This window comes from Erythranthe guttata, chromosome 12 (genome assembly GCF_056151865.1).
Source record: "Erythranthe guttata isolate IM_541 chromosome 12, IM_541, whole genome shotgun sequence".
Classification (NCBI taxonomy): Eukaryota; Viridiplantae; Streptophyta; class Magnoliopsida; order Lamiales; family Phrymaceae; genus Erythranthe; species Erythranthe guttata.
This window is the reverse complement of record NC_142544.1, coordinates 273,738-289,951: the sequence shown is the minus strand read 5'-3', so window position 1 is coordinate 289,951 and position 16,214 is coordinate 273,738. Positions and strand designations below refer to the sequence as shown.

Genomic DNA, 16,214 nt, shown 5'->3' with positions numbered 1-16,214 from the left:
CGTTCTCTCTCTCTCTCTCTCTCTCTCTTTTTTTTTTAACGTAAATCCAGCCTAGTTTCATTTGCTATGCATTTCACAATAGATTCAGCACTCCATCCGTCCAAGTTTTGCTTACGGTTAGCTCCTAATCCAATCGAAATGTCTGAAATGCCCTTTGTTCTAAATTGTATTTTTTTCTTCTTCATATTATCTAATATTTTATCAGTTGCAATCATGCATTTTCTATTTTATACACGTGTACGTAGCATCGGTGTTTCTTATTTACAGAAACACACACACACACACAGTGATCAACTTGAGGTTGAGGTGACGGAATTCTTCATTGGATCAGAATTTTCTTTGAATTTTAATTAATCATGATATTCTGCATTTCCGATTGAACTACGTACAAATTAAGGGGGAAAAAAACAAAAAAAAAAGATGTCATCATCATCGACGTCGATGCTGACGCCGACGCAAAAATACGGGGCCGGGGCACTCTTCGCGATGGCCCTGCACCAGGCCCAGATCCACCAGACCATCCAATTGGACGACGACGGCGGCGGTGCGGCGGAGGAACGCCTTAGTAGTAGCGGCAGTGGCTCCAACTCCGATTCCGAAGACCCTCAGTTGTGGGTCCATGAATCCTCCGGCCTCCTCCGCCCTATCTTCAAGTACGTAATAACCCTTGTTTATGTTTTTGCTGAGAATAAAATGTGTCTGTTTTTTTTTTTTTTAAGTTTTTGCAATTTACAGGTTTCTAGAAATTGATGGCAGCGCGTGGCTTGGATTGGAAGAAACTGCCGCTTACTCACCTGCAAATAATCATTTTGGAGCTGTTAGTTTCTTTTTCTTTCTTTTTTCCTTCGGCTTTAAAAGATTTTGATGATTGCAATTTTACCAATTTATTTATTATTTTCCTTATTTGATTTTAGTGTCTGAGAACTTTTTCACTAATCTTTGTGGCAAATGCTTAATGCTGCTTATTGAAACCTACATACATAATTAATTATTCCGAAGAATCATTTCCACCTGGGATCTTTTAGAATCTCAATATTCATGTAATCCAAGTTTGTGGAACACTTTGCTCTTCTATGTAATATGATTTATAATGGAGGGATCTTTTCTTTTTATCCAGTTCCTAAGATTACTCGTCGACGAAAATGGAGACGTGTTATCAGAAACCGCTGAAAAAGAAGTTGCCCTCGTAAAGGGCATAGATGCCATGTCAGCGAGCATGGAAAAATCTCCAGCCGAGCATGATTCCAAAAAGGAAAAACAACGCGAGTACGAGACTGCCTGTAAGGAGAAGTTTTCAACCCCCGAGTCAATTGAAGAATCGAAAATCAAAGATAATTCTCAGCAGGAAACTAATGTTATTGCTACATCTGCTGTTGAGCAAGACCATAAACGTTCAATCTTTGAAAACGATGGAAAACCAATGGAGGAGGCAAATGTGGTTAGTTATACTAGGAAAGTGACGGTTCTGTACGAGGTTCTTTCAGCTTGTCTGGCTAATATTCCGGAGGAGGATAATAAAGATGCCACAAAGAGAACAAATGGTTACGATGCGAGGCATCGTGTGGCGCTCAGATTGTTAGCAACCTGGTTCGATATCAAATGGATTAAAATGGTATCTGCCCTTTTAGTTGTTTGTTTGAAACACTCGTTTAAAATTCCGAATAAATAATCTCCTTGATAAGTGTAGACCCGAAAAATTATTGGGTTTACCAAACATCAAACAGAGTTGAGTTATTTAATTAATCATGGATAAGCTCCCTAGCCAAACGAGGCCTTAACAGAAAAATGATATTTATATTTTGTTTGAAGGAAGCAATTGAAACGGTGGTTGCTTGTTCAGCAATGGCTATACTGACGGAGGAATTGAATGAGGAAGATAAATCACCGGAAAGCACGTGGGCTAAGTGGAAACGTGGAGGTATCATAGGTGCTGCTGCAATAACCGGAGGTACCTTGATGGCCATTACCGGAGGTATATCTCATTATCCAATTTTTTTAAAAATTATTTTAATTATTGTTTTGGAATTTCGGGTTTATTTAAAAACGACAAGAGTGAACAGGTTTGGCTGCTCCAGCTATAGCAGCTGGTTTTGGTGCATTAGCACCTACTTTAGGGACTATAATACCAGTTATAGGGGCAAGTGGTTTTGCTGCTGTTGCTAGTGCCGCTGGAAGTGTTGTCGGTTCTGTTGCAGTTGCAGCTTCTTTTGGTGGTAATTACTTCAATTTTCACTTCTTTTTCTTCTTATGATTTAATTTCTTGAATATGCTTTTCAATGGATTTGTCGGAGTCTTTTTTATGTACATTGCCATTGCCATTACTTCTGCTATGCTTTTCTTGATTTTACTAATCAAGCATTAAAAAAAATCTTAATTAGTTGATTAATCTTAGTTTTGCTTAACGACCCTGAAATCTCGCTGATTTTGGCAATTGAGTTAGCTGCTGGAGCTGGACTTACGGGGACCAAAGTGGCTAGGAGAATCGGCGATGTTGAAGAATTCGAGTTCAAAACCATTGGCGAAAACCATAACCAAGGAGTGAGTCTTTTCCTTTTTGTTTCTTTTTTTTTTTGGTTAACAATAATAAAAAAAAATCAAATCGTGTTACAAATACAAATGGAGTGAGTCTTGCAAATTTGTTCTTTGCTCATGAAATAAATATCTTACCAGCGACTAGCTGTTGAGATCTCGATTTCAGGATTTGTTTTTGAGGAACAAGACTTTATAAGACCTTGGGAAGGACAACATGATAACTTGGAAAGGTACAACTACCCTTTTTCCTACATTGTAACATGGATTTTTTACCTTGTAATAAGGAATAGTGGCGTCGTAATATTTTACTAGTATGCGGCTTTATGATGATTTCACTAAGGCATTGTTTGGAAACATTGACTGGGATCGGTAAAATTGATTGAATTAGTTAGGTTACATCATCTGTGATAATCTAAAATGTGATTACCTTAAGTTTGGGAATTCTGATTATAAAATCCTTGTATTGAATAACATCTTTCGTAGTGTAATAATAAGTGTTGAATTTGTATCCTTCGTATGCTTGATAAAAACCAAGGCCCTTTTTTTTTTTTTATCACGGGCTTGAAACTTAAATCCAAACATTTGGCCGAGTATATAGTCTATCAAGCCTAATCATAATAACCAAACAAGCCCTCTTTAAAGCTTAAAATTTTTAACATGTTTTAGGTATGCAATACAGTGGGAGTCGAAGAATTTAATTGCAGTAAGCACTGCTATTCAGGACTGGCTTACTTCAAGTAAATGATTTTTCTTTATTCAGCTGAATATTAAAAAACATTACTTAGCTATATATAATATTAGCCGGAAAGTTAAAACACAACCAAACTTTTATTTCTTTTTTTTAATGGCAGAAATTGCGACGGAGATGATGAAGCAAGGTGCCATGATGACTGTGCTAAGTACTCTAATGACAGCACTCGCTTGGCCATCAGCATTACTCACTCTTACTAATTTTATTGACAGCAAATGGACTATTGTTATTGACAGGTTTTTTATTTTTTTTATTTTTCCCTTTTCACTGAGAACTTCAGAAGTTGTATAAATATTATTGCAAAAAATAATATTTATACATCTTAGTTATGCCATTTCTTAGCAAGAAAAAAGAGTTAACGGTGGTGCTATTTATGTAGATCGGATAAGGCGGGAAAATTGCTTGCAGAAGTGTTACTGAAAGGGTTGCAAGGGCAGAGGTATATATAATAATATATAACTATTACTATATTGCATTCAGTAAAGTTAATGTTTTTACAGTTGGCGCAATTTCTTATATTTGCGGTGACGGTGATTTATCACAGGCCTGTGACTCTAGTAGGTTTCTCGCTCGGAGCAAGGGTAATATTCAGGTGCCTCCAGATTTTGGCTGAAAGTGAAGCTAATGGTATGCATTATCTTTTCATTTATTAGGACATTTTCTTTATTTTACTCTTTTTTTTTTTCCTTTTTTTTTTTTTATCAATTTTGGGTAAAAGATGTTTGGTTTTGTGCAAACGACTATTTACTTTCTCGATTTTCATCAGCTGGACTTGTGGAAAGAGTTGTTTTGCTCGGAGCTCCCATTGCAATTAAGGACATGAATTGGGAAGCTACTCGAAAGGTAGTCGTTGAGCATTTTTTTCAAAAAAAAAAAGAAAACATAAAAATAATAAATAAATAAAAAAGAAGTGCTAATGAATAAACTGTCTATATTGTGCAGGTGGTGGCTGGGAGATATATAAACGCATATTCCACAGATGATTGGATGCTTGGAATAGCATTTCGTGCCAAGTATGAATTCTTAAAACCAAGTTATTTTAATTGAGTTGAAAATAATAAAAAAATAATAATTTTCTACCATTGAACATCGTTCGATTCAATATTATTGAGCTATTATTGTGTTTGAACAACAGTCTTCTTACCAAAGGATTGGCGGGAATTCAACCGGTTGATGTGCCTGGCATTGAAAACGTAAGCGTCTTTGCAAAGCTGATTAATTATTTTTTTAGTATTATTATTTTTTTTTTTTCTCAAAATGCAAATACCGAATTAAACTTATATTGGTATCTATCTCTACTCTTGAATCTAAACAGGTTGATGTGACTGAAATTATCGAGGGTCACTCCTCGTATCTATGGGGCACTCAACATATCCTAGAACAGCTTGAGCTCGATACTTACTATCCCGTTTTTAACCGTAAGATTGTCAAATCATAGATTATTGTCTGTTTAGTGCACAACATAATCGAAGATTAGGGCAATGTTTTGTGGCGGAATTCCGTGGAATTAGGGATAGTGGAATTGAGTGTATGGTTTTCGTGGAATTTCTAGTGTTTTGGTTTCTAGTATTCTTGAATGTGCAGAATGTTTCTATTTTTCGAATGTCCTAAATAAATGGTTATATTTGTCATTCATTTGTAATTCCATATGTACTTTTATAGTTGATACAATAACAAACTTTTTTTCTTTAGGCTCGATTTGTTATCAAGTAAATTATCTGATTATGTTGAAAAATTGATCTTGATTAGTAAAAAACTAAAACCAAAACTTTATTTATTTGTATGAAACTACATCTATTTTATTTTATGTTTTATTATTTATTTTTTACTTTTTTTATTTTTTAAGAAGAAATCTGTAGCCAACCAGTATAATGCCTATCCCTATCTAAGAAAAAGTGAAAAATAAAAAATAAATAAAAATTCAATATATAAGTAATAAAATAAAATAGAAGAAAAGGAAAAAAGGAAAAAAAAAAAAAAAAAAAAAAAAAAAACAAGAGAAAAAAAAGGATACGGAGAAAGAAAAAACGAAGATGATCCCAATCGGCAACAATGAATCAACCCCATCTGCTATCAGATTGGAATCAGAGGATTCGAATCAGCTGAAACAAATTAATGGCGGCAGCGGCGCATCTCCTCCATCGTCAACGAACGACACAAATTCAGTGAATGTAAATGTCAACAAGGCAAAATCTTGCAAAGGTTGCCTGTATTATTCGTCCCGTTTCAAATCCGATTCTAGAAACCCCGTCTGCCTTGGCCTCACCCGTTCTCTCCCCAACGGTAACCCTAATTCCCAACCCCGTGCCATTTTCTAATTTTTTTTTTTTTACATTTTGGTTAATCTTCTCGGGTTGTTTTATTATTATTATAATTATATTTTGTTTGGTGATCTTTCTTTTTTTCAATTTTCATGCATTAGTTAGTTTCTCTGCTTTGTTTTGGGTGTTTAAGATATCTAGGAAGAAAAAGATTGCAACTTTGTGAATTTGGTAATAATAAGTTTGTAATTTGGCACAGAAATTTGCTGATTAGTGATGATGCACTCTGGATGTTTTCCATGTTAGCTATGTATTTTATTTTTTATTTTTTTATTTTTTTTGCGTTGAGAGATTGCGCTGGCAATTTATCGAGCTTGTTGAATTACAAAGTTCATAAGTATATGCACATTGTTTCATGTGCAACAAGTGTTCCTCGTATTTCCTCCTTAATCGCTGAGAATTATTACTAATTAAATAAATTGAAAATGGATTATGATTTCATTTTGATGTTTTTTGACCAGTGCCTCGGCATGTTGTCGGAAAAACTGAGATGGAAGCATCTAAAGAGGGTAGGAGCTTAACCGATTTTAGATATGCTTGTGTTGGTTACTCTATTTATGTTGACCGGAAAGAACATGGTTTAGACGGGCAAGAGACTCCAACAGAATTGCCAGTGTGTACAGGTTTCGAGGTTTTAGTGGATCAACGAGTTAAGTTGGCCGATTCAGCATCTGCTCCTGTGAATAGTGTTCATAATAGAGAAGGTAACTTCCCTCTTTTTATTCGTTCTAGTTATATTATAAACTGCTCTTTTACAATACGGATTTGGGGCTTAATGCATGAGCGTTATTAGCTTAGGGACTAATTACTTATCAAGTGCATTTCTCAATCTGTGCACTTAAGGCATCGTTTGGAATCAAGGTTTGTCAAAGATAAAACAAAAATGGGCAAGATTTTAAACAAGCATGCGAGGGTATTTAGTCCAAATTCAACTCCTATTATTACACAATCTTATGAAAGTAATACCCAATACAATGATTGTATAATCACAACTCCAAACATAAAATTATCGTGGATAATTTAATCGTAATAATTTCAATCTATCTTAGCAATCCTATCAACATTGTCAAATGAGACCGAATGGTAGGTGCTCATTGCTCAATTCAACGAATGGTAGATTGGGGGCATTTATATCTTTTTGGCTCTGATCTTTCAAGAAAGGGGAAAATGAGCATTCTGTAAATAAATATGTACATTATAGATGTATGGTTGTTTTCTCGTATATAACAAATTATGTATTTGCTTGTTGCAGATGGTAATGGTTTGCCTCAACCTCGATCGCCTAAACCAACTAATGCAACTGGGGATCAGTTTTTGAGCAGGCAAGAACCATACAATTGTTTTTTTTTTTTTGTCTGAATTACATAACTAGGTCATTGAATCAATATAACTTGTTATGCATTATTTATTTATTTATTGATGGAAATATAGGTTCAGTAGAAATGCAAACCTGGTTGCGAACGGGGTAGCAAAGAACATGCGTAGAGTAGGGAATCAAATAAAACAGAGTCTTGATGATGTAATCTATCCATACAAAAGACCACCAAAGTAAGAGGCTAATCTTGCCCGCTACATTATACTTACTGTGGACCAGAACGAAGAATCTACGTTGATTAATAGTGTATATTTTTGCTCATTTCTTTCATGTAAGATTGATTAGAGGCAAACCTTTTTCTTGTAATAACTTCAATATTTAACCAAAATGTTCTTTTGGTCTGAAAAGTAGGAATCCCTGCATCAGCTTTTCTTCTGTAACATTATACCTTATCATCCTTTTATTTTGTACACTAGTCACGAAATGCCCATGTAATAACATATTTGCTTCTTTTAAATTGGACCTTTTTTTTTTGTCTATTTCTTTTTGGGTCTTGGTAATTGCAGCTGCAACAGAAGAGTTTTCATTTCTCCCTCCCAAACTTATAATTATGGAGTGCTGGATCTAGTAGAACGTTAAACTCTGTTGAATGATCTAAAAGTTTAAACTGTTAGTGAAATGTATCATGTAATATTAATATCTCCAACAACTTGATGTTTTTGCTCTTTAATGTCTAATTATGTTTGCGACAATTATTCATTTGCGGCTTTGCTCATGCAATTTCAAATACTAATCTTCTTTTAGCTCCCTCTGTAAAAAATCTCTTGACGTTAAAATTCTTTCACATAAAGAACATTTGCTGTTTTCAATGACGTTTTGTAAAGAACTCAAATTTGTAGACATAAGGGCATCTCCAATGGAGTAAGCAAATCGGGTCTCCAAATTTTGTTTTGGAGACCCATATGAAGACCCGGTAAAATTTTCGAGTCTCTAAAAAAAAAAGTTCCACAGTGAAGGGCTCTATAGTTTTGAGTCTCTAAATTTATTTTACGATTTTTTTATATAATAATGTGATTAAGGTTTAAATTTTATTCATATGTGAGGTTTTAGATAATTAATTATATTCCATCAATCATAATTACTTTTAATACACACTTTGATCAAATAAATAAAAAAATCTGAAAAGATATGATATATGTCCAAATATAATGAAAAAAGATATATACACCAATTGATCCCTGCCATTAATTATTTTATCTACATTTCTATAGAAAAATAATTCTAAAAAATGAAATGACAAATTATTAGCACAAATATATGTTCAAATATAATGAAAATAATAAATACATCTTTTTTCGAATTATATAAATATAAAATAAGCACCCCTTAAAAACTAAGAAGGAAAAACGAAAAAGAAATAAAAAGCCGTGGGACCCAGCAAATAGAGAGTCTCCAAATGAAATCACATATTTAGGAAAACATTTAGGAATTTGGTGAAAGTCTCTAAATTTGCATACCCACTAGAACTCTTGTTGGTGTTGCCTTTTTTTGCAGAAGTTCTATAATTTAGAGCCCAATGGAGTATAGAGCCTCCATTGGGGATGCCCTAATTAATTATTTTAAGCTTTATCACTGAAATCATCAATTTTTACATTTTTTAAAATAATCATTGTAATAGATATTATTAGTCACATTTCATGTTCAACAGCCCGTCTAGCTCAGTTGGTAGAGCGCAAGGCTCTTAACCTTGTGGTCGTGGGTTCGAGCCCCACGGTGGGCGTTTATCGTCTTTTTTTTTCCTTTTCTTTTTCTTTTTTGCTTATCTTTTTCACCAAGCAAAAATCCGTCATTAGAGTATAATCCAGCCGCCATTTTCGATTGGTTTGCTAATTCTTTTACCATTTTTGTAAACGATATACTACTACTTTATTGCAATTTCATTGCTGTTCCAAGCATCGATCAGCTGCGCTAAGGTCAATTTTGATAAATAAATTAAAAAAAAAAAAAAAGGAAGAAAGCTTTCCGATGGCTGCCGCGTACGCGGCGACTTGTAACCGGGGCTTTGTTTTCGGACCCCATTTTCGTGGGTCCACCAGACACATCTCCGATCTCGTTAAATCCAACGGGCGACGCATCTTCCTCGTCGACACTTTGGCCCTCGTAATTTTTCTATTTTTCTGCATTTGTAAATCTAGTTCTCGACCGTTTAGTGGTGGCTCTAATTGTAGGTCAAAATTAATAATTAGGTGAGGAAATTGGAGGCGCAAGGGGTTCCGTCAAAGCAAGCGGAGGCGATAACGGGGGCTATGACGGAAGTCCTCAACGACAGCTTGGAAAATGTTTCTTATTCTTTTGTTTCCAAAGGTGAAATGCTGAAGGTAATCAATCAACCCCCTTTCTCTGTTTTTAGGGTTTTTTTCATTGATCATCGTTTCCTTTTGCTATTTATCATTACTGAATGATGTGTTGCGAGAAATGCTTTACTGAAAGAAATGTTTTTTTTCTTCTTTCTTTTGGTGTGTAGAATGAGATGACTCAGGATTCCAATTTGTCCAAATTCATAACTCAAGTTAAAAGTTCTCAGGTAGGGAATATTCTCAATCTTCTTTTTTTCTTGTTTGTTGTTCTTTCAAAATGGTGTGGTTTCGCTACAATTCGGAGTTAATTTCTAGTGGTGTGTGGAATCGATTTACCTCGAAATATATTCATGTTAATTAGAGTCGATGTTTGGTGTTGGAGTTAGTGTAAGTTCTGCTGATGGTTACAACTTGAATCTTGCAACTTGTTCACTCGAAAGTTGTTTCAGTATTCCTTATATTTGTATATATTTGAGCTGCGTTATGTCATAGTCAAGCTCTAAATAGGTGCATGATGCGCCTAAAAACCAAAACTTTGAAGCTACAGAACTGGTTTAGCAAAACGAAAGCAGATTGTGAGAATTTCGTTAAAAGATGCATTCCCAGCAATATCAAGGGGTGGAAATTGGAAGGTATATTCCGAAATCCACCTATTTTGATCCATTTTTTTTGGAACAAGATTTTTCGTTGCAAATTCTGAAAGTTCCGATGTCTAATTTTTCAAATCTTGTTTTGGAATGGAATTGGAATGCATACTAGATTACGATTTCCGATCCAATTTTAATTTAATATTTCAAAAATTCCGACTTTTTTCCGAAAATTACACTTAGAATATCAATATTATTATGTATTTGAGTATTTGGTATTATTGGTGATCGAAAAATTGGAATTTCCAAATTCCGCCGATTCCATTGCTGAAATTTCCGTTTCTCGAACAAGTTTTTCAGTCACTGATGGTTATATGATATCCACCCACTGATGGTTATTTTGGTGGATGCCTAATGTTTCCACAATATTATGATTATATTTTCGTCTTTGTGATGGCATCTTCTTTGGACACAGTTAATTCAAAAAGTGAAACTTGATATATATTTTCTTGCTTCGGAATAACCATAATGTGCGTGCATAATAATGGCTCTTCTTCATCCTTGCATAATGGTTTCTGAATATATGCCCTATTTGTATTTAGATTATTAGTTAAAATTATCTGTTCGAGGATTCTTAACCATGGAGCTTTTTGTGTGTTAAGTAAGAGTCGTTTCTATTTCATTTAATTCGAAATTCAGGAGCACCATTTTTCTTTGCTGCAACACGAGACCGAAAAACTCAAGAGTGATATAGAGAAGATGCGCAGTGAGTTGAGGTACGTAACTAAATAAACTGGATTTATTTCTATAAATCCAGTGACGTTTGGTTTCTGTATTCTGATTCTGAATGAAAAAAATAAATAAAAAAATAATGATCTTGGTTCAGGTATGAAATCGACAAAGTGACCGCTGGGCAGCGTTTGGATCTTAATCTTGAAAAGGGGTTAGTTTTCCCCATAACTATCATCATCAATTTAATGCAAAATAAAGTTATTACAATGTATTTTTGCGAAATTATTCAGGAGAATACGGGATGAGCTGAACAATCAAAATCAAGAAACAACTCACCTTACTAACAAACTAGATAGAGTGAGTATTATATGATAATAGTTGAAATCGTATATTTTACCTAATTGCTAATTGACATCTGTCATATTGAGCGATATCAGGAAATTCATGAACTGAGGGCGCAATTGGAAGCAGCAAAATACGACGTGATTAAATATTGCATAGGTACACTTGCCTCCATTTCTGCTGTTGGTCTCGCTGTAATCCGAATTCTATTGTAAGCTGCATCGCCATTTTTTAGATTGATTTTTGCGTTTAAAATCCATGGCTACTGTTTTCGAAGTAGTCTTATATATATATATATTGCTAAAAAATCAGCAAAGTGTGATTTATTGATCCGAGCCTTTTAACTTGAGAGGATTTTTGTAATTGTTTTGTTTAGAGTTTCGGCTAGTTGTGATCCATGAATCCTGTACAAGATGTAACTGCAAATATTGGTAGAATTTCTGATATTTGTAATTTTTTTATTTTATTTTGTAGGACCCCAAATTCTGAACTTGTCTGTATTATATACTAAATTAAAGGACCAAAATAAATTGTCTGTGCAATCATTTGCACAAATTACGACAATGTCCTTGTCTTCCACATTCTATAATCAAAGATTCCAAAACAGTAGGTTAAAATCCAGATCAACTATATACCATTACAACCACATGCAATGTTTAAAAATATAATATTTAAATTTGACTTGGATTTACTCATTTCTTTTATTTTTTATTCAATTTACATAATCGACTATTTTCACTCATGGTGTGCATTTATTACCACGCGCCGCCGCCGCTTCCAACGCCATTCACCTAAAGCGGGCAAAGCAGCCGCGGGGTCGGCACCGCCACCAGCCTCTCGGCCCGCGGCGCAGTGAGGCCAAACAAATCGCTCATGTCCAAATCAATCGGTTTCATGCCATCTGGCAATTCCCATGTAAAACAGTGCAGAAGATGGGCCACCGCAGTTTCAAGAGCGTAGAGCCCCAGCTGCATTCCTGGGCAGGATCTCCGACCCGACCCGAAAGGAATGAACTCGAAGTTACCCCCTTTGAAATCCGGTACGCCGTCTCTGAGAAAACGCGAGGGCTTGAACTCGTCTGCGTCTTCCCACGCACTCTCGTCGCGTCCGATAGCCCACGCGTTTATCATGACCCTCGATTTGGCCGGAATGTGGTACCCCGAAACGGTGGCGTCTTCGGCGGTCTCGTGGAGGAGGAGAGGGATTGGTGGGTGGAGGCGGAGGACCTCTTTCAGGCAGCACCGGAGATAAGTTAATTTTTCCAAGTCGGGCTCTTCTACTTTGCGGGCCAAGCCCACTTCATTTGTCAACTCTTGTTGTACCTTCTTCATATCTTCCGGGCTTTTCATTAGCTCCGCCATGGCCCACTCGATGGCGGAAGCCACCGTTTCAGTTCCACCGAACATCACATCCTGATGTTATAAAATTAAAAAACTTACAACATATATAATATTAAAAAGTACAAATTATTCTGTATTTGAATTTAACAAAAACCACCTACCTAGTTTGCAAAATTACAAAGATTTATGTCGGTCTAAAATTGTGCAAATATAATAATAATTAGTTCCAAAGAAAGAGGATATATATATAATGAGTGTGGCTGCTTAATTACCATAATAATAGCTTTGATGTTATTCCTGGTGAGTTTGATATTTGAGTTGTCCTCACACAACTCGGATACTTTGGCATCATCTTCACTACTATAAAAATCCAACAACTCATCCACCATATCCGTATCAAGATTACTAGTTTGCTCAATCAAACCCTTCTTTTTCTTCTTCATATGCTCATCAATTATGCTATCGATGAATCCATCGAGCGAATCACGGGCCTTTATCATCCTCTTATTAATCCCCTGAACATCCAATCCACCTAACCAAGGTACAAAATCGGCAATATTGAACGCGCCAAACAATTTCGAAAACTCCTGCAAGATCTCGATAAAATCACCCTGGCCCCCCTCGTTCGATCTCGTTCCGAACGCGGCCCGGTATATAATATTCCTCGTGAGTCCAAACACGAGCTCACCGACGTTCACAGCCGAGCTACCATCGGCAGTCTCAGCCACGGCATGGACCATGGCGTCCACCTCGTCACGGACCGAGTCCCAGGACTCGGCCCGTTTCCGACTGAAGAGCTTCATCACGCAGAGCTTGCGCATCTGGCGCCAGAAGGGCCCGTAATGCGCGAAAGCCATGTCGGCTCGGTCATAGGATAGGTAGCTAATAGCGATATTGGCTGGGCGATTGGAGAATACGATGTCGTGGACCTGGAGGACCTGGCGGGCCCCATCAGGGGTGGAGATGGCGACGACATGGAGGAAGCCCATGCGGAGGTGGATGACCCCACCGTATTGCTTGGCCAGCTTGGCCAGGCCACGGTGGGTTAATTGGTTCATCATGTCTATGTTGCCGATCAAAGGCCATCCTTTAGGCCCGGGTGGATAAGGTTTTCGTCGTCGTCGTCGAAATCTTGTTTTTAAAACAAACAAGAAAATTAGAGTGGTTATAATTAGAGATGTAGCCTCTAGGGATTGAAGTAGTTGTGCAAACATAGAGTTCTTTTGTTTTGGTAATTGAGTAGAGAAAGGGTTTTGGATTAATGAAATAATAATAGTGCAAAGAGGGTACGATATATAGATGCTATAAGGTAAGGTCCTTATATAGGAACTTCATTGATACCAAAATTATAATGGAAATTGGAAATGGATGTTACTTAGGCAAATAGGAAAGTTTTTTAATTCATTAACATAATGTTGAACAAATTAATTATGAAATCGATCGTGTGGCCTAAAATAGAGAGAAATTAAATAAAGTTAGATAGTTGTGTCCACATGGTTAAAAATATAAAATATTTTTTATTATGTATAAATTTGATGTGACTGATTATGTATGTTTATTTACATATTGATGTTTATTACTGTAACACGTGAAATTCCAAGTTGGTCTCACCAGTGTAACCACTGTGTGGGTTAGGCTCAACTTTAACTTTAATATTAACTAGGGGCTATATGCCAAACACCTTTATTGAGATTTTAATTCTTGATAAATTCTTTATTTATAAATGATATTTGAGATAAATTCAATGAACCTGAAAAACCATATATGCCCTCACTAATTATTAATTAGTATAATTATTTAATTTAAAAAAATTATACCCATAATCTACACCAAATCTTCTCCAAAATTTATTCCCCTCATCACGTCAATTCAGTTTTTTTTTTCCTTTTCTTTTTTATTTTGTTTAATGGTTTTTTTTTATTTCGATTTAAAAGAAAATTATGTAATTATTTTATTTTTTTTATTTTCGGTTTTTTATTTTAAATTTTTTTTTCTTATTTAGATTTTTCATGTTTTTTATTTTAATTTTAAAAAATGGTTTTATTTTTATTTTCTTTTTTTCATGGTTTTTTTTTTTCTTATTTTCGAATTTTTTTAAAAAGGATTTTTTTTTTCTTTCCAGTTTTTTTTAAATAAAAACCACTCTACATAAACATGAAAACCACTCTGTATAAACAGCTATATAAACATGAAAACCGCTATGTATATAGAGTTATATAAAAATCTGTACAAAAATTATTGAAAACCACTATAATTTTTGTACAGATTTTTATTGTGGTTTATGTAAAATATTGAAAACCAGTATAAAAAATCTGTACTTAATTATTGAAAACTCCTATGTATACACAACTAGATAAACATAAAAACCACTATATAATTAAAGTACTTCATTGCAAACATATCAAACAATACAAACTATCAAAACGATAAATTCTAATAAAACCGACTATGAAAAACACCATCTTCTCTCTTGTGCACGAGCATACTCAATGTTAGCATCTTCTTCTTATTATTACATTTCTCAAGGATCACCCACCTAGTCATCCCTTCCACAATCACTCCCCCTGTTCAAGAAACAAAAATTAATATTCAAGAATTAATCACTAAATAAACCACTTTTAACTTATAAAAAGATAATATGTTTGGGGTGTCATCATTTCAGTGAACAATTATTTACAACGTACAATACATAAAAAAATCAAAATAAATTAAAAAATATAAACTGGTGAAAAACATGAAGAATATAATATAATGATTATATTAATTACATGAAAAATTCACAAACAAAAAAGTATTTCCATACACATACATCATTTAAAACGTCCTAAAATAAAATAAAAACAACACATAATTACAAACGCAATACAGGAAAAGGGAGGAAATGAGAAGAAAAATTTACCGGCAACCTCTGGTGCCACGCGGCTTCTCCTTGCTTCACGCCGCCGCTTTTAAATCTCGAATCAAGCCTCGCCCACATTGTTGATCATATCGTTGCAATCTTCGAAATCACATACACCGCCGTCTTATATATGCCGGCATGAGAGAAGGCCGACGCAAAGAGGCAAAAATATAAATGGTTAGGACGGGGATGAGCGGCAGATATATTGGTGTTGCTTGAATGGGTAGCACCGTCCATAATAGTGTTGCTTCCCCGAAAGTTCATGGCGGTGGTGGTTGGATACCACTATACAGAGATCGCGGCATGACCGGTGGAGAGAGGGGAAAGGGGAGCCGCGGTATACAGAGATTGTGAGAAATTTAATTGTTTTAGATCGTGATAGGATTTGGAAGTTTGGGTGGAGATTATAATTGTTTTATTGTAAATTAATTTTAAGTAATATACTTATGTCAAATAGGAAAAATGGTATAATTGTGAAATTGTATTAATTTTTATTAATTAAAAATATTTTGGATTTAACTTAAAAATGTGATTTTTTTTTTGGACTCATTATAATTAGGGGCTCTAACAAGGGATTTTTGTCAAATAATCCCTATTAACAAACCAGCCACATAATTATCTATTATTTATTAGTAGTATTAATTGTGATCAATCATAATTCTAGTAATTAATTTGTTTTTCCCCATAACATTAGATCATCATACGCACGTGTTAATTTCTTTTTATTTGAATAGTACATCACTCATTTACAGTGATCATGAACTAATAGTTAAACCTGGATTATTGATACAATTTGAACTAGCAGAATGTTTTTAAATTATAGAATTAATAAAAATTGCATGTTGTCACTAATTCGGAATTGAAGAAAAATATTATTTAAACAAAGTTATTAATTAATCGAAAGTTTAACCAAAAAGAAAACATGTTGGGCATATCCAACAAGAATAGTCTATTTTTTTCTCCATATTTCTTTCTTCCTTTATTGGGTATTTGTCTTTTATTTTTAGGGTAAATTACAAACACCCCTGAGGTATGGTC

General features: G+C 34.8%; 5 protein-coding genes, 1 long non-coding RNA gene and 1 other non-coding gene across 9 annotated transcripts in view; 4 read left to right on the top strand and 3 right to left on the bottom strand.

Annotated features, from left to right (window-relative positions):
* Positions 1–19, bottom strand: part of LOC105972963 (putative mannitol dehydrogenase) — a 54,820-nt gene extending 54,801 nt beyond the window's left edge. Inside the window, exon 1 of the mRNA XM_088826211.1 lies at positions 3–19. The gene's annotated coding sequence lies outside the window, so the exon portion shown is untranslated. The remainder of the gene's footprint in view (positions 1–2) is intronic.
* An 82-nt stretch (positions 20–101) lies between these two features.
* LOC105973082 (transmembrane and coiled-coil domain-containing protein STS1) lies at positions 102–4,974 on the top strand. Its single transcript, XM_012998089.2, has 15 exons — positions 102–653; positions 736–817; positions 1,118–1,612; positions 1,810–1,972; positions 2,061–2,213; positions 2,441–2,538; positions 2,671–2,762; positions 3,199–3,269; positions 3,384–3,519; positions 3,663–3,722; positions 3,828–3,910; positions 4,050–4,126; positions 4,226–4,296; positions 4,419–4,476; positions 4,599–4,974. Exons 1-15 carry the CDS (start codon positions 421–423, stop codon positions 4,719–4,721), a joined length of 1,995 nt encoding a protein of 664 aa, XP_012853543.2. The 5' UTR covers positions 102–420; the 3' UTR covers positions 4,722–4,974.
* A 246-nt stretch (positions 4,975–5,220) lies between these two features.
* On the top strand, positions 5,221–7,436 carry LOC105973010 (hypothetical protein). Its single transcript, XM_012998001.2, has 4 exons — positions 5,221–5,566; positions 6,066–6,308; positions 6,857–6,926; positions 7,036–7,436. Exons 1-4 carry the CDS (start codon positions 5,317–5,319, stop codon positions 7,154–7,156), a joined length of 684 nt encoding a protein of 227 aa, XP_012853455.2. The 5' UTR covers positions 5,221–5,316; the 3' UTR covers positions 7,157–7,436.
* Positions 7,437–8,626: 1,190 nt separating this feature from the next.
* TRNAK-CUU (transfer RNA lysine (anticodon CUU)) lies at positions 8,627–8,699 on the top strand. The gene has a single exon. It is a non-coding gene; the product is annotated as a tRNA-Lys (tRNA).
* A 27-nt stretch (positions 8,700–8,726) lies between these two features.
* Positions 8,727–11,427, top strand: LOC105973011 (protein FMP32, mitochondrial). Of its 2 annotated transcripts, XM_012998002.2 has the most exons (7): positions 8,727–9,079; positions 9,166–9,297; positions 9,444–9,503; positions 10,563–10,639; positions 10,750–10,806; positions 10,886–10,952; positions 11,033–11,427. In XM_012998002.2, the coding sequence occupies exons 1-7, from the start codon at positions 8,945–8,947 to the stop codon at positions 11,150–11,152; spliced, it is 648 nt and encodes a 215-aa protein (XP_012853456.1). In that variant the 5' UTR covers positions 8,727–8,944; the 3' UTR covers positions 11,153–11,427. The 2 variants fall into 2 exon arrangements, with proteins under 2 accessions (XP_012853456.1, XP_088682333.1); XM_088826207.1 differs by lacking the exon at positions 9,444–9,503 and having other exon boundaries at positions 8,737–9,079.
* A 170-nt stretch (positions 11,428–11,597) lies between these two features.
* Positions 11,598–13,645, bottom strand: LOC105973009 (cytochrome P450 84A1). The gene is made up of 2 exons (XM_012998000.2): positions 12,550–13,645; positions 11,598–12,349 (listed from the first exon to the last, which is right to left on the bottom strand). Exons 1-2 carry the CDS (start codon positions 13,489–13,491, stop codon positions 11,729–11,731), a joined length of 1,563 nt encoding a protein of 520 aa, XP_012853454.2. The 5' UTR covers positions 13,492–13,645; the 3' UTR covers positions 11,598–11,728.
* A 936-nt stretch (positions 13,646–14,581) lies between these two features.
* Positions 14,582–15,612, bottom strand: LOC148766138 (uncharacterized). Of its 2 annotated transcripts, none has more exons than XR_016034894.1 (2): positions 15,177–15,612; positions 14,582–14,841 (listed from the first exon to the last, which is right to left on the bottom strand). It is a non-coding gene; the product is annotated as an uncharacterized LOC148766138 (long non-coding RNA). The 2 variants fall into 2 exon arrangements; XR_016034895.1 differs by having other exon boundaries at positions 15,184–15,612.
* Between the last annotated feature and the right edge of the window lie 602 nt (positions 15,613–16,214).